The sequence below is a fragment of the Pleurodeles waltl genome, chromosome 2_2 (genome assembly GCF_031143425.1).
Source record: "Pleurodeles waltl isolate 20211129_DDA chromosome 2_2, aPleWal1.hap1.20221129, whole genome shotgun sequence".
NCBI classification, from domain to species: Eukaryota; Metazoa; Chordata; class Amphibia; order Caudata; family Salamandridae; genus Pleurodeles; species Pleurodeles waltl.
In genome coordinates this window covers 636,224,315-636,248,672 of record NC_090439.1, presented here as the reverse complement: position 1 = coordinate 636,248,672, position 24,358 = coordinate 636,224,315, and the positions used below count along the sequence as shown (strand labels likewise).

The following is a 24,358-nucleotide window of genomic DNA, read 5'->3' as shown; positions in this document are numbered from 1 at the left end:
TTGAGACTGCTTAGCATGAAGCTGTTGCTTTATCCTACGAGTATGGGCTTGGGGGATGTTCTCCAATCCAAGGCTGCAGGGATAGTGAGTTTTTTTTTTAGTGTTGAGGCGCTCTTCACTCTCAGTGCTGTCGGTGCCAAGGCAAGGAGTCTTTTTGGGGCAGAAACAGTCAGTGCTGAAAGGGAAGTTGAAGCTTTCGGTGCGGAGGCTGATGGCGTTTGGCTCGGTAATGAGGTGGAAGGTTTTTGCTTAGGTTTAGGTGCCGAGCTCAATGGCAGGGCATCCGATCGAGTCTTAATGCCTACCATGGCTTAAGGGCAGTGGCGGCTCGATAGCCTTTGCTTCCATGCTTGTGGGCTTTTTTTCAGAGCAGGGGGTGTTTTACTCATGGCTGGTTGACCTGGAGGAATTCCCTGCATCTCAAGAGTTATATCGGCTTCGGAGTCCGAATCTTGTATGGAAAAAAACCTCCTCTGCAGCAGCTGAAGCCTCATGAAGTTCCTGGTCTCGTTCATTCTCAGACATGGTGTCTTGGAGTCCGAAAATATCTGGTGTATCCTCGACTTCATGCCTCTACATTTCTCTGCAGCAGGCTCTCTGATCTCAGAGTATTTTCCTACCAGAAAGACTGGCAGGCCTTGTAGTCTTCTTCTCTATGTTCTGGCGACAGGCAGATGTTGCAGACCTGGTGCTGATCGGTCCTTGGAAATTTTGAGTGACACTTTGAACAAACAAAGAAAGGCATCCGTTCCATTAGGATTTCATTCTCCAAGGTTTGGAATGGAGACCCAAAGGGCGCGGCCCCGAGGGTCTCGATCGAAGTGTGTCAATCAAAATAAGATTTTCTTTGGTCCTGGAACACAAAGGAATAGAATGACTTATTCAATCAACAATACTGCTGAATTGGAAAGGATTCCCGAACAGAAGAAGCCTAAGACAGTCTCGAACCAGAGCTTGGTGAAAACATGATCAGACCCGACAACTGAAAAAAACAATCTGATGATGGGAGTTGATGTCCATTACCAGCAAGAGGAAGAGTGACTGTACTACTTGACTATAAAGACTTTTCAAAGAAAAACAACTTGCAACCTTCCGGACCCAACACTAGATTGCAGAAGTATGCACAGCACGTGTATCTACTGCCACACATGCCATCAAACATATTGTTACCAAGCCAAGTAACTTTTTTTTCTGATGGATACTTCAACCTGCAGATTCCTCACCAACTGAATAGATTCCAAAGCACTACACACCAATGGAATGGAGGACCTTGATGGATGGTTATACTAGAAAGTCCTTTAGTGTGAACTGGGTGGAATGCCCATTCGTCCTCTCCTCTGAATGATCAAGTAGCCACCCTGCAGATGTCACCTACAGGGACTCCCTTAATCAAGGCAGACTTGGGTCCAATGAAGTGTGCTTTGATGCCATCTTGTTGTTTTCTTTGGGTCATGGCATAAAAGAAGGTAAAGCACAAAATAATCCTCCTAGATAAGGTTATTTTCTGTACTGCTTTTCCTTTTCTGAAGCCCAAATACCCTAAGAAGAGCTGCTCATGCATAGGACGTCCTTTGTGTAGGCCACATAAAAATACACTGTTCTTTTTGGGACTAGCCTGTGCAGCCTCTCCACCAGCTTGTGGTGATGAGGGAAGGATGGTGATTAAGTGACACAGAGGGAAAGGGAGTCACTACTATCAGGAGGAAATCAGATCTTATTCTGAAGACCAACTTGTCAGGATAAAAAGTGGTAAGGGGTGGCATAACGCTAAGTGCCTGCCATTCACGGACATGCCTGACCTAAGTAATGCCAACTAGAAAATACATTTTAATTTTTAAGAGCCTAAAGGAACTGTGAAGCTGCTCAAACTGAGCTCCCATCAAAAGGGGTAAGAACCAAGGTTAAATCATACTGCAACATAATAAAATGAGTGTGAAGGAAAATATTAGTCAGACCTTTCAATAAACTTAAAACAAAGGGTTCATGTAAAGGGACTATTGATCCGGGAGGCTAAGGAAAGGTGACATGGCCACTCAATACCCCTTCAACGTACCCAGAGCACAGGCTTCCTGGGATAAAGAAACGCAAAAGTGAGATTATCAGACAGTTATGTTTTCGGGGGGTTTTCTGGTGATCTGTGCACCAAGCGACAAACCTTTGCCATCTTCCAGAATGAGCAGATTTCATAGAGGAATGACAGGCTGATAAGATTACATTTGCATGTCATCAGGCAGCTGGATACCAGTCAAGTGTTCCCACTCAATCTCCAAGCATGAAAGTGTAGGCAGTGAAAATTCCAGTGTGGATAACCTCTCCCTCAGACTGGTAAAGGAGATCCACTCTGAGATGATGACTAAGTGAGGGACACAAGAAGGACTGTGTACTACACCCTTCTCAGTCAATCAAGGTCCCAGTCTTGAAAGCTGTCTTCAGAACCCAAGGAATTAAGGGTGAGGGAGGAAATGCAAAAATTTCACTTCAATGAAAACGTGTCCCACAACGCTTGTTTCATCAGATGCTGGAGGGCACAGAATCTCTGGCAATGTGGACTTTTTTCTCACCTGGACGAAGTCAACCATCCGATCCAACCTCCCGGAGCCTTCTTCAGATACACGTTGCAGGAGACTGACTTTTGGACGGAAATTTTCATCCGGGCCAAAGTTGAAATTGGATCCGATGTCTGTGGAGCCCACCTTGGATACGCTGCACAGGAAGTCCTGGTCAACTTTTTATGTTCGGACTTTGCCACTTTTTTTTAGCTTTTTCTCTATGACTTCGGGTGACCCTCCACAGCAAGCCAATTTCAAGTCAACGTCGTCAGATTGCCTTTCCAGAAGCCCCCGGTGAAATCCTGGAAGTCTGGGGCTTTGGAGCTTTTCAGCAGGACGAACCTACAAATCAGGATGGGGTCATTGTCGACGGTTTGACTCACGACGTCAGGTCGGTCCCTTAATGGTTTAATTTTATTTTTTTTAAACAAAAGTTCTCTAATCTTCTCCAAACTTCTGGATCTTCATCTAGAAGGTCTCTGAAGGTCCTTTGGGAGACCATAGCTCACCCCAAGGATTCAGAAGCTCTGAGTTGCTCCTGGAGGGTTAGGACTCCAACTCCCAAAACGCATCTGGCTCAAACTCAAAAATGACCACTGGATAGTGGTCAGTTTCTTCAGAATTTGATGGAGGGGACTCTGGTTAGCTATTTTCTACCTGTAGCAAACAGGGAGTCCCTTCTTGAACCAGTGAAGCCAGGCAAAGTCCTTTTTGTGGTGAAGCCGGTGTGTGCCGCTGGAACAGTCCTTCAGAGTGCAGGTTCCAGATGCAGGTCAGGGGTCCAGCAGGGCAGTCCTTCTTCTTGTCTCGTACCTGGTAGGGATCTGGGGTGTGTGTGCAGCTCTGCCATATTTATCCTTGCTCCTGGGGGGCAAAATAAGGGGGGAGGGCAACTGTCCAATCACAGGCAGGCTACCACCCTCTTGGATGACCACATCCTGGGTAATGAGGCAAAAATCAATCCCAGGAAGCAACATTCCTTAAAAATCCAAAATGGCAAAATCTGAATTTTAGGGATTAGGTCTGGCTGAGTCCACCCACTGGTGTGGCTAGAATTCCTTAACATACCCCTTTCCTGCCCTCTCCTGATCTAATCAAGGGGGCACCTAGTTGTCTAAATTTGCAGGAAATTAGGGAAGTCCTGAGCTACTCCAAATGTCCTTCCCTCCTTTGAAGACCAGTTTGGTTGTTCTCCCCCATACTGTTTCACCATAGGCTGAGGCAGATATCCTTCTCCAGGGACTTTCCTTGTCTTCAGCCTAGGCCAATGCACACCTCATCAAGGCAGCCTGGCCAGGCTGCCAGAGACTGGCCAATCAGAGAAGGGCGCTACAGAGCTTAAGTTGGCAACTTTTAGGTAGAGTTCTAAAACTCTTTTCCTGAACTAGTTGTATTAAATTCAACAATGGCAAGTTGTTGGATTTATTATAACAATCAGTTTGATGCCAAACACAATGGCAAGTTGTTGGATTTATTATAACAATCAGTTTGATGCCAAACGTGAAATATTTAGCTCCTTTTAGGACTTTAGTAATTTAAAATAAAGTCTGCCCATTTTAGCCTATGGAGCCCATTCACAACAATGATGGAAAACCAAATTTAGCTATTTTTCTTCACCAGGGCTTATAAAATATATTTTATAAGGTTCCTACTTAAAGTTACACTGCACTCAAACCTGGGGACACCTTATGGGTGACATATAGGTAAAAGTTGAATTTGAAGGTAACTTTAATTTAAAAGCAGTCAGTAAGGCAGGCCTGCCTTAAAAATGACACTGGGCACCTAATCTGGGGACCCTAAACATACATGCTCTACCATATACTAAGGACTTATAGGTAGGTTAATACTGCCAACTATATTTAGCGTAATTTGCATATCCACTTCACACAGAGCACTGGCCCTGGTTAGCAGTACCCAGGGCACAGCCAAGGGTCAGTAACCACCAGTATTGATCCAAAAAGTTTGGAGGTGACCAGGCCTAAAAGGAGGACTTTCCTACAGAGATCCTACTCCCACCATGCTTGTTGACATATCACATTGGGGATGGCTGGTCTGTCAAGATCTGGACTTACGAGCTTGGAACAGAAAGAAGGAATGCCTCCTGCGCTATGCAAATCACCCTCAGTTCAAGTAGACAGAGGTGGAGGCTCTTCTGAAGACTACATACTTCTGATCTCTAGCTCCTCCAGGTGAGCTCTGCACTCTAGGGTGGAGCAATCCGTCACTATTGTGGCCCTAGCCGGAATAGAGTGGAAGGACACCCCTCTTGAAAGGTTCTCCTCCACACCACACCAAGCAAGCCTGCTGCAGTGTTCAAAGAGTCAAGAATGGGTTCCAAAAGGTTGCCCCTCATGTTGGAACCACTGCCTGTGGAGGCACTACTGCAGAATCCTTGCATGCCAGGAGATGTGCCTGACCAGGAGCATGCAAGAAACTAGCAAACCAAGAATGCAAAAGGAATACAGGGCTGGAATCCAAGGACATTCCTGGAAAGTGCATGAGTAACACATGGATACTCTGCTTCCTCAGATGGAAAGGGTCTGCCTGAGGTTGTATCTAGAACTGCCCAAATAAGCAAGAGGTGCTGAAAGGGCACTTGGTGAGATTTGGGCACACTCATCAAAAAGCCCACATCGTGCAACAAGAATGCCATTGACAGCAGTTGCAACTTCCCCAGCTCTAGAGTCGCGGCCTTCAGAAGTCAGTTGTCCAGGTTTGGAAAAATGGGAATCCCCAACTTCCTGAGATGAGCAACCATCATCTTTTTAAATACCTGTGGCACCAATGCCAGACCAAAACTGCAAACTGATATTGAGACATGCTCACCACAAACCGCAGGTACTTCCTGTGGTACTTCAGGATCTGTATATGGAAGTATATTGACACCATCCAGTCTTCGATCTTGAGCACCAAAAGTTCCTGAAGAGTCAGCATCTTAAACACCTCAGTCTGCAGGAAGATGGTCAAGACTCTGAGGTCCAGGATCAGACGAAGACAACCATACTTTTTTAGTACAAGAAAGTGCCACGAGTAGCACCCTTGCCCAATTTGCTGCTCTAGCACCAAATACATAGCTCCCTTTTTAAACAAGACTGTTACAACTTGTGGTACAGTAGAAGGTCTTCCTGCAAAAAGTCTGAGTCAGGTGGAGGTGAGCATTTTGGGTTGGGTTACTGGGGGTGGGGCAGGGGGAAAAGGGGTCCACGTAAGAGACTGTTAGAAGGGAAGGACATACCACTTTCCCATAGTCAAGGACTTACTAGTCTAAAGTTATGGCCTTCCTGGCCTGTGGAAAAACAAACACCCAGTCTCCCACCTGTTTCTAATGGCTTCACAAGAAAGCACTAGCGCTGCTTCCTTCTGGTGGAGGAAGAGGAAGTAGTAACAGCTAGATGGGTTAAATGGCTTTTTCCCTTCCACTGCCTCTGTATTGTTGACCCTTCCTGACCAGGCCTTAAAAATGGGTCCGATATTTTTGGGGGAGATTAGGAAGCACCATACTTGCCATCTCCCAAGAGCACACACCTAGCGCCCAAGCCGACACGTGGCAAGGGGGGCTCTGAAGACCAGATTTCCAGCTGTAAAGCTCTTGTCAGCTCAAGCCTCAATCTTTTTAGATTCCCCATCAGCTGATGCAGTAGGGACATTTCCAGGTATGAGCTTATAAGAAAAGGATTGAATCACAAGGCTTTCTTGGTGAGGGGCATTTCAACAGGAATGATGATCACTCAGGGATGGTCTATACTGTCTTGCAATTGAGCAGCTGTCTGCAGAAGACAAGGATCATTTGATCCAAGTAACCAAAATGCGGTCTAGGACAGCTGACTGAATGGAAGCATTAGCTCCGAACTGTGGGTAGGGGACTGCAAGACTACTAGCTTTAGTTTCAACAGTAGGCAACTCCACAATATTGGTCTTCTTTATAGCGATGGGATGGAATACCAATGCTTCAGGATTCAAAGGGTCAGACAGGTCCAGGACGTCCAACTCAGGGGATGAATCTTTGCCACTAGCCGCAGCTAGGGCTCTTGGATGTCCTTCTCAGAGTGCATACTGAACAGTTCATAGAAAGAATGGAATTCTCACAGCTATGCTTCTGGACATGTGTAACTGCGGCAGAGGTTGTGATGGCTTTGTAGCTGGGACAGGCTCCAGTGGACAACAGTACGCATTTATATTTCCAACATGCCATTGAGATAAGGCTTCAGGTGGATTCCGCCCACTAGAAAGTCTGGTAATATGGCAGAAAGAGGGCTAAGCGTGGTGAAGCTGGGGTCTCTGATGCCCCCAGCGGTTTCAGCTCCAGGGCGGAAATGCCTCAACCATCTCTGCCTTTAAAGAAGAGCCAGAGCAGCTTGGGGGACTTGCCTCTCGTGTCTGCTACACTGCCTTGCCTTCTTATGCTTTTGGTGGAAGGATCTCGACTCGGACAATGCCGATCATATATAGCCTCTCTACCTTCTTTGGCTCCAGTCATAAACAGCTTAGACTCCCATCTTTACATTCATGCTCTAGCATGCCCCACAGGATTTGGAGTGCTGGTCAGAGCTCAGGAACCACAAACAGATTATGTGGGGTAAGTAATTTATATATGCCCAATAAATTTAACATAGGGCTTGAACCTTTTTTGGAGGGAACATGTTGCACTTCTGACAGATTTTTTTTTGTGGTGAATCCAGCCCTGGAACTGCATCAAAAGGGTTAAAAGAAGGGAATAGTTGTTGGTACAACAGTGATGATGCTCTATACGATTGGTGATGTCACTGGCATGTCACTATCAACGTTCAACGAAGCCGGCACCCCTATTGTCAGGGTAGAGCTATGGAGAAAAGTCTAACACCTGGAGGAGTGTTTAAGAGGTGCAGAATCTGCCGGTAGAAGTGTGCAACAGAAAAAGATGCCATATGCTTTACTATTTTGAAAAGGAAAACATATCAAATAAGCATTAACATTGTTAATGTTGGCTCCTGACAAAGTTTCTTACTACCAATATAAGAAAAACACTATTTAGTATTCTGCAGCTTCGCATGACCCACAGCTATGCCTGCACTTGTGTAGACTAAATTGGTTGGAAGTAGGAAGGCTGCCAAAAAGGCTACCAAAGTGAACTAAATAAATGCTGGAAAGAAATATCAACCGACAACATACAGGTTAAACAAGACACTTAAATTATACTGAACTCCTAAAAAGACTTGAGCGCTAGTAGCACATGTGCCAGGCCATCAATCAGCCGGTACTCTTTCCAAGTTCTGCGCCAAATACAAGTTACATACATGTGCAGGGACACTGTCTGAAAACGTACAATACACATCCACATGATGCAGAACAGAGAACCCATACATTTATTTTACCATATTAATTTGTGGTCCAAATTTAAATGCAGAAGTGTTACAAACACTTTACATTGCGTTATAAAAGAAAAAAGAATTTCTATCAAATATCTCACAAACACATCACAGATAACATTGATCCTTTATTCCAGACACAACCAGTGTCTATGAATGTATCCTCACCGGAGAAGACAGGCAAACAGAAAAAAGAAGCGAGGTAATCAAGATACAAAGAAACACAGAGGAGTGCAATCACTCCCAGCACAAGTTGCTAAATCAGAGCTCATGATATAGGCACCCTCCCCAACAAAAGTTATGAACTAATAATAAGATATCACCTGCTCTGTAGAAGCAAAGACCTTCTGAAACATGTCAACACCCTACTCTAAAGTGTTTCTCAGTAACAATCACAACCTGATTGCCAGCAGATTCACACTCTAAGGCAGGGCTGGTTTTCACCATCCCTCTTTCTCGCCGTATACTATAGCCACCCCACTACCAATTAATCAGTTCCATCCCAATAGTTTTTCACTCAACAACAGCAACTGAAGGTAATGCTTAGCCTGCTGTAATGCCTTAGGTCTGACAAAAACCCACAAAACTTAGCCCTCTTCTACTTCATCACACATACAGACCCTAGCAACACCAGAAACGCAATTCAACAATAAAAAAATAAAAAAAACGAAATAAGCACATCTTATCTATCCCCATAACGCAACAAAGCACACTAATAACTACATCTAAATTGTAGGGCTACCATAGAGCTCCCAAACCCTTTAGATGGTAGTCATTAGAAAAACTCCAAGCCAACATAATAAAATGAAACCCTAGACAGAAACCAATCTGGCACCTGTTCCAAGCACTGGACAGAAATAACACTGGTCAATAATTGGGGCACCTTGCTAGATGCGGAAAACCAAAGAACACTCAGAATGCATTCACCTTTCAGCCTTCTCGGATATGATACACCACAACACTCCCCAACTCCCTCTAACATGTTGCATTCATCTCTGCCCACTCTATAAAATGGTTTAAACCCTTTTTTTGAAGACCACATTTTGGGGGAGGGAGCCTGCAGCTAAAACAGGGGCTAAAGGGCGACAACTGTGATGGTTGGGGCTGTTTGCTAATATTGACCAGGGGTCCATTTTACCATGGCTTTCCAAAATGGCCCATTTACACCCTTTCTGCACTTGACTCCCAGGGTAGCGAGGGTGAGTAGTCAAAAGGCTTCTCCGGAATGTGGTGTCGGGGACATAGATTCACAACTCATACAGGCAAAATAACTTACTGCCTCACCCAGTGCATGTCCCAATAAAAGGAGGAAGGACTTTAATATCACAGGAACATTAAATACCACACAAATTAATTGGGATTCAGCTACAGAACTCTACAAGAACAAATATGGGGATGTAGCCAAGTATGACATTCCTCACAATGTCTAAAGTGGTGTATCAGCACTCCTTTAAGGCCCACAATATTTACAGTGTCTTAGCAGAGATAAGAGTGTGAAGGTAAGAATGAGACATAGGTGCAAGATCACCATCAGGCTGTGCAAGCAACCACCATGTTGAGTAACCTGTAGGTCAGTTTATACAGTTCCTGAGCATAGGAGTTCTCACAGGCAATCGTTATTCCTAACTGGCAAGCTTATCTCAAGCTTAAGACCGTCTCTCAGTCTTTGATTTCACGGCATGTGTTACCTGATTGCTGGAACATGACTTGGCGTTGAGATGAATGGTGCACTCTTCGCTGCTCCACTGGCAATAGGAAGCAGCCCTGCCTCTCAGAACTTGTAGCTAGACACGAACAGCCCAGCACAGTACTCTGCAGAGCACCTGGTTGGTCATGAAGAACTTGGAACTGGAACAATGTAGCAAGGTTTGGATCCCATCTTTAAACATGTTTTTGTGAAAGGGGATTTTGACTTATGCCTAATGTGAAGCAAAATGTTTGTGGTTCAAAATTCAGTTTCTGGCTGCAGTTCAGATGGAGCTGTCATGCATGTTGATGGCTCTCACATGAGGTACTGCAGAGTTCAAGCAAGAGAAAACAAAGAATGGGCAGAGCCAAGTGTGAAGAGACTGCTCCTGGAGGGCCATCTGCCTTACTGAAGTAGCAATAAGGGAGATACAAAAACACCGACAGGCCCCGCCTAGAATTGTCCTCAACCTTAACACCACAATCTGATGACCCAGTCCACCATCACCATCATCATCAACCAAATGATTGTGCTCAGAAATAACTATTTAACAATCCCTTACTAAAAGGTCCTCCTACAATGTCTAAGGGAAGCCCTTTGCTATTCTCCCACACTTTAGTGTCTGGGGCTACTGCCTGTAGCTCCAGGATTACAGGTAATGCACTTCCACTGTCCGGATAAGGTATCTCCCATCTGCCATCTTTTGACATGTCAAACAAGTGCATATCCAAAATCGATCGCGCTCATCCCACCAATCATACAAAGCATGTGTCACACATTCCTTAGTATCGTGCCATTTCCATTATCCATGGGTTGTTGTCTGGAATATCAAGCTAGAGAATATTGTAGCTTTCATATTGAGGGCAAAAATATTAAAAGGTAAGTGCATATAGCAAAACATAAATCTTCTATTCTTAACGCCACAACTACATATTGTGTGTGTATATGTATACATAAAAACACTCTCTCTTTCTATATATATATATATATGTCACAATTTCATTTGAAGCTTTAAGGCGTATGGGATGCCCATTGGCTGCGAACGGTAACAATGCCACAATACGGAACGATTCATACTCTGTAAGTCAGACTTTGGAGGATAGTGGGGTTACCTGTTTGTGTTCCGTAATATTTGACTGCCTTTTTAGCTATGAAGCAGCTCAAGCATGTTACACCAGTGCACGTAACCAGTTCCAGCAAAACAAAGAATATGGCTGAGGATTTTTTTAAAAAGACATGAGGCATCAGTTGAGATGATATTTAAAATTAAGAATGGTGGTACAAGCAATAGTGTTCCACATAGCAATACATACGGTGCAGTGTTAAATATCAAGCAAAAATGAACATTTTTAGAGAGCATGTGACGAGAACAAGTGAGTAGATGGTGGAAAGCTCTGTTGCTTTGAAAATATTTGGAGGTGTGACATCCCGTGGGGATTACATATTTTCATTATTCCCCACGATCTTCAATCTAAACCTGAAATTACTTGATGAGTGGGCTTGTAAGGAATACTACAGATACATATCAAATACACTTGGCAGAAGCAGAAGGAATTTTGGGATAAAATCGATTCAATGGTGCAATTAAAAAATGAATCAGATCAGAATGGGGGTAAACAGTTAATTGAAAACGACTGAGGAACGTATTCAGATTTTCAGGAAAGAGGTGATGCAGCGTAAAAGAAAATTACAAAGAGATGAACATGACTATGAATCGGAGAGCATTTTAACCTCTGCAGGAATATTTGATAAAGCTAGAGCAAAGACAGCAAAAGCTTGCACTTTACAATTTATGGATAGAAGAATGGAAGAAACTGCTACTGAAGCAAGTTCGGAAATGGACTGCATGATAAGAAATGTTTGGCACCAGGCAACAAACTGTCTTTTTCCGAGCGATACAGATTGTTACGACAAGGCAACAAACGGTCAATTCAGACCTTCCAACAAAAAGGTCAAGGAAAGAGAAACGGAAAAAAACAGACAAATAAGGAAAAGATGAAGCCATGGGAACACCTGGGTGAGGACTCAGGAAACGGTGATCGCTAAAAGGATGGCAGAAGAGAACAAACTGATGGCGATTAACCTCTCCTACGGGTACTAACTGGTACAGAGATTGATGTTTTAAATTTGGGATTATCTTTACATCCAGATCCTGCTCTACATTATGCACACATTAGAAGTGATTTGTTCAAGTTTGCCCGCAAGCTGACATTACATAAAGTGCATCTAATGAAAGGGACAAAAATGGAAACAGCTGTGTTACCAAACATACAGAGATAGAACGTGGTCATTTATGATAGTAAAATCTTGAATACATTGTATGATCGAAACCATGAGATAGATCTTGCTACTGGCACTGATGTCTGTGATTCTTTCGATCTCAGTTAGAAAACTAGGCTACTAAATGAATGGAATAAGAACGGATCTATCCATACAGATTCATTTTAGACCACAAAGTATGTACCCCAACCATCCAAGGATAACATTGATGTTTTTGTGAATAGTTGTTAAAGATCTGTTACAGTTGAGTAGCCAAACACCAAGGGCCCATCGGAATTTAAACCAGGCACAACATGAAGCCACAATATTACAGAAGAATGAAAGTATAACTGTCAAATCATCAGATAAAGATGGCAATGTTATGCAATGGCAATGATGTACTAATGTCTAAAGAAAAAATAAATTGAGGAAGCTTATAGTCAAAAGTGAACGCTATCAGAAGATAGACAAACAATACTATATAGACGTACAGAATAAATACAATAGTCAACTGATGAATGGGAGGAGTTGCAGTTTCTAAAGAATGACACACCTATGGTACCAACATTATACTTACGAACTAACTTCCACAAGGATAGCTTAATCCTCCAGGGCGACCTATTGTGTCATCTAAAAGCAGTCTGTTAGAAAACATTTATTTATGTTGATTATTTGATATTCCTATTTGTACAGAACTTACCATCCAATGTGAGGGATACCAAAGACTTCATTGTGAGGATACAGAACATCAATTGGGAACCATTTTTTTGGTGTGCCTTGATGTGGAAAATCCTTATACAAGCATCCATCAGACGGATGGATTTGAGGTTTGCAAGTAGTTTGAGGGCCAGAGGGATTAATCTTTTGGAGCATATTCACATGTTAATAGATATGACATATATTTTTTTAAGTAAGAGCATTTTTATTTCTGATAACCAGTATTTCAAACAACTCCAAGGGAGAGAACTGGGCAATTGTTTTGCCCCAGCTACGCTAATTTTGTCATGGGCTGGTAGGAGGAGCAGGTGCTCTGGTCCACTGAATTAGAATATCACTGGCAAAGTAGTACTGTGTTTGAGATATATCAACAATGTTTTGAGGTCAAGCGCACAAGCACTTTGACCTGTTGTAAGTATTTTGGCCTTTTAATCATGCCCATGTCATGGCCATCACTTTCACTCGTTCATGGGCTCGCCTTCCAAAAATCACTTGTTGTCATTGGTAAATGCTTTACGTTTGTCCCGCCTTGGGTCTGTTTTTGTCACGCCTTGCAGACTGCCCTTGTTACAAGGATAATTGCACAACTGACGATATAATTCAGAATGGGCAAAATATTTATTTTTGTCTCCCTCCTTTGTGCTGCATGGCAGCTATGGCACTCACAGGCACAACAGCGTGAACGTGATCAGTGGTATTGAAGCACTGGTCACATTGTTTACAGTTACCTAATCAGAGTAATTTCTTGTGGCTCTCCCCTTAAAACACTTGAAATTGGTAAATGCTATGCATAAAACAGAAATCCTCAAAGTGAAAGCAGCTCTTCCAGCGCAGTGGAAGAGCCGATACTACAATATTCACTGCACCCAGGAAAATTGCTCCATAATGCTTTGCAGGGTATTACTTTTACAAAACATTTTTGCCCATAACTCACCGTGTGGTGGTTCTAGGACAATGGGACCACCACCAAAACATTCAGCACTCACTCTTTCTGTCTAGGTCATCTATGGGTCCCCACAGTAGGTTAGTAGAGACCCCAAAATAATAACTCCTCCCACCATTCAGTGTCTTTTTAATCATTCTCATGGTTGGAACTTTTGTTTTACAGCTGGGAATAGCCTGTGTTTTAAGGGCCTCGTTTATAATATCATTGGTATAGGCCTGTTACCCCTGAAAATATGTAATGCACTATGCCCTCCAGGGACTAAATATATGGCTACTCTGCATTATTTATGGGCATTTTCTTTTTGTACTATTTATTGCCATTTTCTTTGTGTGGTTATGCCCTCTATGGGTTAACTATATTGTTGCATAACCATGTTTCTTACAAATGCTATTTTCATAGTGGTGTCCTCTAGGGGCTGTTCTAAGCATTTCAGTCCTATCAACATATTAAAATATTTGTGGCACGGAAACTTGCCCCATAATGCTTTGCAAGGCATTACTTTTACAAAACATGTTTGCTCATAACTCAGCCTGTGGTGGTCCTAGGAGAATGGGTCTACCTTCAAAACATTGACCACAAAGTGCTCTGTCTACATTATCTCTGGGTCCCCACACTGTCTTAGTGGGGAATCCAAAAAAATAACCCCTCCCACCATTTAGTAACTTAAGCTTTTTCATTCATCACTAGAACTTTCGTTTTTACAGCTGGTAGAAGTTTTGTTTTAAATGCCTTAGTTATATCATTGTAATAGGTCTGCTAGACCTAAAAACGCCCTCTAGGGGCTAAGTATATGGTTACACTGCATTACTTTCTCCTGTTTTTTTCATGGGGTTATGCTCTCTAGGGGCTAACAATAGGGTTACATGACCATGTTTCTTACCAATATTTTTGTTATGGTGCCCTCTAGGGGCTTTTTGAGCATTACAGTCTAATGCCAAAAGGTAAATTCTAATAAAGGTTTTAATTTCTGATAAAAGTTTAATCTCTCTTACAAATATGGCCAGAATTGAGGCCAACTTAACATCCTTATTACACTATGGCTGTTTGAACACTCTTGATATGTTTGGGTGACCCTTCCAGTTTATTTTTTCTCTGTGGCGGTCATGTGTCTTTTTTTGGAGGAATTGTTTTAGCCAGCCAGCAACTCTGATGGTGGGGAGGTGAAAGTAGTATTCTATTGAAATCAGAATGGCAGATTTAAATTAGGATGCTAAATGGGAATATTTTCATTTTTTGCTGCAGATAGAGGAAGAAAGTAAATGAAGTGTTTTAGATATATGCAGGGCCACTAGAATTATATGGCAGGAAAAGACAAAATTATGAGGCAGGGTTCACCAATTTAAGAGGCAAGAAAGGTCTAGTTATCAATTTACAATGACAATAGCTTTAACTCAAGCAAAAGCAAGACCTATTGCATTGCAAATGCTTTTTTTTGTATTTGGAAGGGGCAAGAACAGGAACCAAAACAATTTTTAACAATCCTCAACAAAATCAAGTGATTCTGCATTTTTACAATGAGTTACAGTGAGGAAACCATTGATTTTTTATAGATCCAAGACTAACAGTAAAAAACAGTCTTTGGAAACAGAATTATTTGGAAACATACGATAGGAAACTCCATTTTACACGCCAAAAACAATCATCCTCCGAACGTCAGGTAGAGGATCCCCTATAGTGAATTTCTACAAGTGAAACGTAATTGTAGCTCAGAGGAAAGTTACATCATGACGAGAGACAATATAATTTAGAAATTTGGAAAGAGAGGATATCCAAGCAAGATGCTTACACAGGCTAAGGGGAGGACTGATAAAATGAGCAGGGAAACTATTCTATATTGATCGAAACAGGATAAAAGGAAAGGACAAGAAAAATAACCCAACTTGCTTTATAGTTAAGTACACTAAACAAGCAGGAAGGTTAAAGAGCATCTGAAGTAGACAGTGTGATATCCTGTTCACAGAGGTAGCTTTAAAGGAGGTTATTATTAAGAATCCAGCCATAAATATAATAATGCATACATTACCGGAAGGTATGTTGGTAAATAGTTTTTTAGTACCCTAAGGGAAATTGGGTGGATGAGACTCCCAACAGGTTATAGTATAGGAATATAACATAACTGTACATAGGATTGGCAACTTTAGCCTAACATGCACACATTTTGATGAACTGACTTGGACACTAATGCATGTAATTAATTAAGTCTGTGCCTTCCTCGTAATTGAAAGTCAAAACTAGTATGATAGTGACGATTAAACTGATCCCAGCTGGAGATGCACATTGTTATGAGATTTGTAACAAGCAAATTGGTACAATAGAGTAAGTAATGACATATAATTAAGGCATATTGTGCTCAATTTTGGGATTCATTCACTTTGTTTTGTATGAATGTGGGCGTTTCCACTGAGTGAGAAGTCATTTGTTAATGTTGATCATTATGAGGCTATTTAAACTTGTCACCAGTCATGTGATCACGACCGAGTGGGGTTGAAATGCATCAGTTTCTTTGCCACAAATTATTGGAATAACATATGTTACTCCAATAATACATATAAATATATATATATATATATATATATATATATATATATATATATATATATATATATATATATATATATATATATATGTGAAACACAGATTCCTTTATCAAATTGAAGGAATAAACCGCACTTCAAAGTTGCCGTATATGCTGCTGCTTTATTTTCTGGGCTTCAATTCGATTACATGCAATTAATGCTGCCTATATATATATATTTTTTTTTTTGCAAAAAAAAAAAACAAACAAAAAAAACAACCAAAGTCTAATGTAAAATTACAGTAATGTTAAAATGTAACGCTTTAAACTAAAACAAAAAAAAAAAAAAAAAAAAAACTACAAAAAAAAACCCCCTGAAATCATCAGTTCTGGTCAGAAACTATGGTAACTGTTACAGTTCTTCCTCAATAAGCCAAATTGCAGAGCTGATCTCTACCCTGGTTAGACAGAAGAGGCATAAAGCACACAAGCAACACTTTTCTGCTCTATCTATCTATCTATCTTCGTCCCATCTAGAGGCCCCCTTTCTGTTGGCTTTATTTAACCACAGGATTGTACTGTCTTTCGGCAATTAGCCACGACTGCCCCCATTTAAAAAAGGTGACCTTATTTTGCCTTCAAACTTTCTTCCCTCATTTCTCTGAATGGGAATGAAAAGCTTTACAAAAAAAAAAAGACTTTGCCTGCAATACTACAAGACCATCTGGACAGTAATGAAGTTTTAGCTCTTTGTAAGCTGGCTTTAGTTTTGGGACTGCAAATGAGGAGCAGGGTTTCACTTCTAATGAAATATGCCGCCTTACATAAGAGGAGGCTATTCTTGGCCTTATTTGATCTCAAGACGGCATATGACAACTATGTAAATCTCTTCCTAAGGTGTTACTAGATAAGCAGGTGTGCCTGATAAACTACAATGCAGCATATTTTCTTTACACTTTCATAATTTTGCAAGAGTGTGGTATGGATCTATGGGTGAACAGGCTAAATTCTTGGGACTATGGGGAGTCAGTCATCTGTTTCACTTTTTATTATTATTACTTTTTTTTTTATTAATGACCTCGATCAGCACTAATATTCAGGTTAAGTAGCTTGGTACAAACATCAACTAACAAGTTGCTTACCTTTGGTAACGCCTTATTTGACAAAGATTATGGACCTGATTAGGAGTCGGGCAGTCAACAGACCGCCAGACTCATGGAGGCGGTCCTGACCACCAAATTAAGAGTTTGGCTGTCGGACTGCCAAACGACCGCTGACTCTGCCAGGAACAATTTCCCCGACGGGCTGACAGAGGTCCAGGTCGGAATCAGCCAGGGCAGCATTGAATTCAGCGCTGCCTGCTAATTACAACCTGGTTCTTCTCTAGCCTTTTCATAGCAGTTTCACCGCCATGAAAAGGCTGGCAGAGACAGATGCAGGGGGCCACAGGGGTCCCCCTGCCCCGCACCCTACAGGCTATTATGAGCCAGAGACAATGCTGCTGCCACTTTCCTGCTGGGCTGACCGTCGTAATGGGCCCAGAGGGGAGGTAGCCAGTAAGGAAGTTCAGCAGACGGCCCTATATCTAGCTGCAGATTGCTTACCTTTGAATTCTCCCCAGGTGTCAGAATGGATCCAGAAGATTTTTCATGAGCAGAACCCCTGTGCACCAGTAGGTGGTATCGATCACTTCAGTGTCTGTAGTCATCCATGCCAGAAGTGATGCTGCTGTACCTATATAGGCACCACCACGCGTGCTGGCATCATTTAACTTTTCACTACTTTTTCATGCCATAAGTGCAGAGCCATGAAGAACACAGACCATAGGTGTGTCAAAACTAGGGCCCTGAAACGGCGAACCCTGTCCCTAGAAATGTCTTCACTGAACGGGGAAGACGGGTGGGTCAGTAAGGAATTCACAGCCTGATACAGTTTCAACCAGATATGGCGTTACTGAAGAGAAGTAACTTGTTCTAACTTCTAGCTGCAGAGTCCTTACTTTTGAATAGCTACCAAAGCAATACCATCCCTGGAGGTGGGTCTGCAAATCAATTTCAAAGGAGCCTGCATGACTGAACAGGAAAACTGCCCAGCCGTTCGTACCTGACTGTCCAGGCAGTAATGTTTAGCAAACGTGTACAGAGATGCCCACGCTGCTGCTTGGCAGCTATCCAGGACTCTAACTCCATGTGCTAACACAGTGGTCGCAGCTTTAGCTCCGGGGGAATGAGCTCGCAAGCCTTCAGGAGATTGCTTTTTGGCCAGTGCATAGCAGAACTTGAGGCTGAGTATGACCCAACGAGAGATGGTTCGCTTCTACACCACCCAACCTTTCTTCGCACCCACATACCCCACAAAGAATTGATCGTCCACCTGGAACTCTCAGGTTGGATCACAGTAGAAAGCAAACACTCTTTTTGGATCTAGACAGTGGAGTCTATCCTCTTCCTTGGAAGACTGTAGGGGTGCATAAAAAGTAGGCAGGGTGATGGATTGGCCTACATGAAAAGGTGTGACCACTTTTGGTAGAAAAGAGGTCTGTGTGTGAAGCACCTTTTTGTCAGGATATACAGCGAGGTAAGGCCATTTAGATGACAAGGCCTGCAGCTCACTTACTTAGTGGGTGAATGTAACTGCCCCACGGAAGGCTGTTTTCAAGGTGAAGTCTGAGGGAACAATTGTGGAGAGGCACGAAAGGAGCACACCTCAAGAAAGTAAGAACCAAATTAGGTTCCACTGAGGCACACTGGCTGGGGAAGGAGAGAAAGTGAATACGACCCTTAATCTATTAAACCAGGTTGATCAGGCAACCACAAGAAGGCAGAAATGGCAGCCAAATAGCCCTTAAGAGTGCCCAAAGCAGACCTAGACAAGGACAATGATGAAAAAAAGTACTCCAGATGGTGGATCAATAAAGTCTTTTGTGCACCATGCCACATATTTCTTCCAATGGCGAGTGTATACCCTTTTGGCCTGACTGCCAAGATGCCGTTGCAGACTTTCGGAGGAAGGCCAAAAGCTGTCAACTGCTGCCGCTCAATTTCAACGCAAGAAGGCAGAGAGTGGACAGGTTCCCTCCCCTGTTGCTGCGACAAAAGATCCTTCCGAAGGGGCAGTTTGATCAGAGGATCAATGGCTATGCTCAGAGCGCTCGGGATACCAGACTCTCTGTTGCCAGTCTGGAGCCACAAGAATGACTTGGGTCTGGTCGTTCCTGATCTTCTAGGCCCTCCAGCCATGCCCAGAGGTGCAGATCCTCTTGAAGAAGGGTCCAGGACCCCACCCTGCCCTGTTTGTTTCAATACCACATAGCAGTGGTGTTGTTCGTGAACAGCTGCACTAGCCTTCCCTTGATGGTGGGTAGAAAGGCTTTCAATTGCAGGAATATCGCTCAGAGCTCCAGCATGTTGATGTGAAGTTTGGATTCCATTGGAGACCAGAGTCTTCTGATCTTCACCTCTCCCAGATGGTCGCCCCATCTCACTAATGTGAAATCTGGCTGGGGAAGGGAAAGGGGTCTGCCCTAGACCCAACTGCGGGTTCCTTAGCCACCACTGTATGTCTTTCACAGTTCCCCCCCAAGACCTGGACCATGTCGGAGAGATTCCTCTGATGCTGCCCCCACTGGAACTTCAGGTCCCACTGCAGAGCTTGCATATGCCAACGAGCAGGCGTTACTAGCAGGATGCAAGATGCCATGAGGCCCAGCAGTCTTAAGAGTCAGTCTCACTGAAATCCAGGATAAAGGCTAAAACATCAGTGTTGTAAATGGCCCCTTCTGAAGGGTTATCCCCAAACATTTTGCCGTTCTCCTCCTATTTTTCTGATCCTCTTTTTGTTGGCTTTAGGACTCTGAGTACTTTACCACTGCTAATCAGTGTTAAAGTGCACATGTTCTCTCCCCTAAAACTTGGTATCACTGGCATACTCTGTTTTGCTTACTTAATTTAAATATAAGTCCCTTGTAAAGTGGTATACCATATACCCAGGGTCTGTAAATTAAATTCTACCAATGGGCCCGCAAGTACAGATTGTGCCACCTACAGAAGTAGTCTTTCAAACTTGTCTCAGGCCTGCCATTGCAGTGCCTGCGTACGCAGTTTACTGCCACACTAACTTGGCAAGTCAAACTAATTGTCAAGGCCCAAAATCCCTCTTTACTACAGCTAAGTCACCCCTAAGGAAAGCCCTAGATAGTCCTATTGGCAGGGTGCTAAGCATGTAGAAGGTAGGACATATATTATTATGTGTTTCCTGTCCTAGTAGTGGCAAAGAACCTATTTTGTTTTTCACTACAGTGAGTGCTGCTCCTCTCATAGGTTTGCATTTGGAATTCCCTTCTATATGTCTAAGTGGTAATTTCTAATCTGTAAGGTGTAGGGTTTTCATGTTTGGTTGGTTGGAATGTTATTGAGAAATCTGTCTTACTGGTGTAGTTAAATTTTACATTACTATTTTAGAAATGCGACTTTTAGAAAGTGGGCATTTCTCTGTGCTTATAACTCTAGTGCTTTACAGTCTTACTCCAATCCACATCTAGGGTACAGTGACAGCCGGGCTTTGTGCATACTTTCACACAGGGAGGGTAGAGGTATAACAGGATTACTGCTGCATAATGAAAGATATTCCTGGGCTGAGACAGAGGGGGCCAGGGCACACTTACATTTGTATAGGCTGTCCTGCCCTCACACAAAGGGGCTTGTTTACCCCCTACTGATGTCTGGAGTGAGGGCTGTGTGTTGAAAGGGGATGTAGTGCACATTTTAGGTTCTTTCGAAGTGCCCACTAGATCTAAGACATTTTGAGAATAGGTACAGGGGCTCTTGCCCCATGCTGGGGAGCACTTTTTGGAACCAGGTGTGGACCTCTGTCAGAAGTACTAGAGGACTGCACAAAGGACTCATCTGGGCTGCTCTTCTATTTGTTGTCCTGCAGCCTGGTGCCTCCTGGGTGGCACAAAGGATTCAGCAAGATTGCTTTTCTATTTGTTGCCCTGGTTCCAGCTGCCCCCTGACTTGGACTTGCTGGACTGCCAGGAGGAATTGCCCCTATCTTCCTGTAGGGTGCTGGCCTCTCCCTCCATTGTTGCCTGCCTTTGTGTCTCCCCATAACCTTTCCCTCCTCCCTCAAAAGTTTCTCTGGGGGCCCAGTGAATGGGCGAACTGTGTCCTGCCCCTGCAAATATAGTGTCTGGGGAGCACTATATTTGGCACTTGGGCCTGAAAGTAGCACATGGTTGAGCGATTCATCTGATTATTACTCTTGTTGGAGCCACACTACCACGTTGTGAGAGCTTTATACTTTCACCCTCCTGTTAAAAAACGAAGCGCATGGTGAGCGCTTTTATCCCTACCACAGCGCCTGGCGACCCTGGGTGGGCCCGGCAAAAGAGGACCTGCAAGCCAGCCCCGCCGCAAGGAGGCCGTCAGAGGTGCCTGGCAAGGTGGAGGTTTAGAAGGAGAAGCCGCAGGTCCCAAATGGTAGGCGGCTGGCTATGTCAATATATAGACTTGTCTCCATTTATTGTTTAGTTAAAAAACCTTAGCCCATGTCCCAATATTTAAGATTTTTGTTATAGGCAGTTCATACTCTATTAATAAAAAAAAGTTTTATATTAATGTTTTTCAAGTTGTTACAGAGGTTCGAGATCAGCCTAATAACAGTTCTAAAAAATTGTGATTAGTCACAAATTGGAGCTGTTGCAACCTCTCTATTCCACTGGAAGTCTATAGAGCCAAGAATAAACCAGGGGGCCCTTGAATGGGATTGATTATTGTAGTTATAAAATTCATACCTGCATTTGTCTTTGTCAATATGCCTTCCTAAAATACACATCTAAGCTACCAAAACCCCCATGTAACTTCTGAAAATTTAACTGGGAGTAAAAAGTGTAGCTAAAAGTGAGCAACCCTATGGGCTAAACCGAACACTGTACTTTTTCATAAGAGCCCAAGGGGTCCAGCAGCCCACAAATGAGCTATTTGTCTTCCATTGATTACCTACATTTGCAAATCTTTAATGTCTCGCTGGCTCAGAGGATATATGGTCTCACCACAACGGTACAACCAAGGCAAGTGGCGGCTCCTCCATTAGGGAGGAGGAGCGCTGCCTGCTTCCCAGCAGCGGCCGCTGCTAAAACGGAGTTTATTATTGTTTTCTGGTAAAGAGGCGGGGCACGGGGTGTCGAGCAGCGAGGAGGAGTGCTCAGCACTCCCCCTCACTGCACATGTATGTTTGGCCGGCCGGCGGTTTCGGGCCGGCCAAACACATGCGCAGTAGGGTCTCTCCAGCCCAGCAAAACAGTTGCCGGGCTGGAGAGAGCCTGCACAGGCTCCCAGTCTGCCTGGGAGCACCCTGGCTGGGCGCTCCCAGCCAATCCTGAAGCTGCTCTGAGCAGCATCAGGATTGGCCGCATGCTGGGAGCCTGTGCCTGCCTGCAGCTATGGAAGAGAGGAGCGGCAGGGCGCCGAGGTTCGAAATCAGCCTTAGAACGTTCTATCTGTGATTAGTCACAAATTGGAGATAATGCTACCTCTCTATTCTGCTGGAAGTCTATAGAGCCAAGAATAAACCGTCAAACTTATATCTACTATAAGTTCCATTGACATTGTGAATGGCAAATAGACCAAGTTTGCTTTTCTGACACATTTATTTAACTTTCCTTTTTTGGGATTTTTCCTTTCTACAATTTCTGTGTCATATAAAATGTTGTAAAACTTTGGCAATCCACAAATTCAATTCTGCATTGCTAATTATATTTGGTGTACATGACAGATGTATAACAATATGTATATTACCAAATTGATATTTAAACATATCCTTACAGGGCACACATTTTCCTTCTACTAATTATCTAAAGCAGATGAAATATGGAGAATGAATTAAATGTCACATATAATAATAACTTAGTTCTATTATCTCAATACAGTAATTTGTGTTTGAATTGTCTTTTAATTGATCTGATTTATTGTTTTATGGCGATACCTTTTTCATCTAAAAATAGACGTTCTTGATAAGGACAATTATAAATATGCCAGACTGCAGTTAGCTGACACAATCAAAAGCAGAGGCCTGTACTGTGGCTTAGGACCAACAGAAGGCATTAAGACTTCACTTCAGGCTGCCTGACCGCTGCATCACTCTTTCCTGGCCTTTACATAGTGCATACTAAGGGCACCTTGAGGACGAAATTACAGGACATACTGAAAAGTCCTGACTAATGGAGTAAATTTTCATAGTACAGACTGCACTTTGCTGCTGATTTTATACCATATAAAATACTATTAGTGAATGGCTAAACCATTTAAAAAATAAGTTTAAATGTATGTTTTGACCAGCATGAAAAGGTGTGGCGGTCTGTCAGTTTGAATTACATTTCATCATGAATCGTATTTGACTCATGTTTCATAGAAACAAATGTAGTACTCAGGATTAAACATTGCATAGACAGTACATGTAACACTGGTCTTATAGCAGGTTACCTGCGAAAATCCACCCAAAATGATTCTGTTTGAGGGAATACCATTTTTCACTTCTTGGTCAATCAAAGCTTTCACTGGAAAGAAAAGAAACAACAAACATGTAATAGAGATACAGCACTCAAAACCGAAAAAATAGCATACCATGAAGAAAGGATACATACACGAATGATTCACATTTTCAAAATATTTTAAATGGTAAAAGAATGGGGCAAATGTACCATGGAACGCTGTGGCAACAAACGAACAGTCCTGTGTTATATCTGGCAGTAGTTGTTAATTGGAATCTTTGCTAAGGTGTTAAATGGAACCTTCGTCTGGGGATTCCTTAGAGAATGTTGTGGACAGACGAAGGCGGTTAAGGCGAGGTGCGGAGGTTGGGATGTTCCTCCCGGGATAACTTTCTGTTTCCATCATAAATAAATGCCGAAACCTTTAAAATTCTTCGTGTATTCAGGCTTCCTCTGTTACTCTGGCTTCCATTTTACACTGGCGACGAGCAGCATCCCAACTCCGACGGTGATTCCTACTACTTTGTGAATGACTCTTCAGACTGTTTCTACGGCTTTGGTAACCCGGATTTATGTTTTCAATTTATATGCGCTTGCTTTGTTTACATTTTCACGTTGTGGCAAACTGCCTTCGGCCGATTAACGTTGCGGTCTCCTGGCAACGTTTTCACTCTGGAAGATGCTATTGACGTTTAGGTCTCCTGGCAACGCATTCACCCAGGAGGACGCTGTCAAGTGCAGCAAACGCATGCTTATTCTTCTTTCAGTTTGTAAGCGACGCACGTTGTGCTCTCCTGGCAACGCATTCACCCAGGAAGACTCTGTCAAGCGCAGCAAGCGCACACTTAATC

The 24,358-nt window shown here is 43.0% G+C and overlaps 1 protein-coding gene across 2 annotated transcripts in view; it reads right to left on the bottom strand.

Moving 5' to 3' along the window:
- LOC138282505 (acyl-protein thioesterase 1) overlaps positions 1-24,358 on the bottom strand; it is a 558,768-nt gene that overhangs the window by 288,061 nt on the left and 246,349 nt on the right. For both annotated transcript variants that reach the window (XM_069220172.1, XM_069220173.1), the window contains exon 6: positions 23,500-23,573. In XM_069220172.1, coding sequence (XP_069076273.1) covers positions 23,500-23,573 — 74 coding nt within the window. The remainder of the gene's footprint in view (positions 1-23,499; positions 23,574-24,358) is intronic.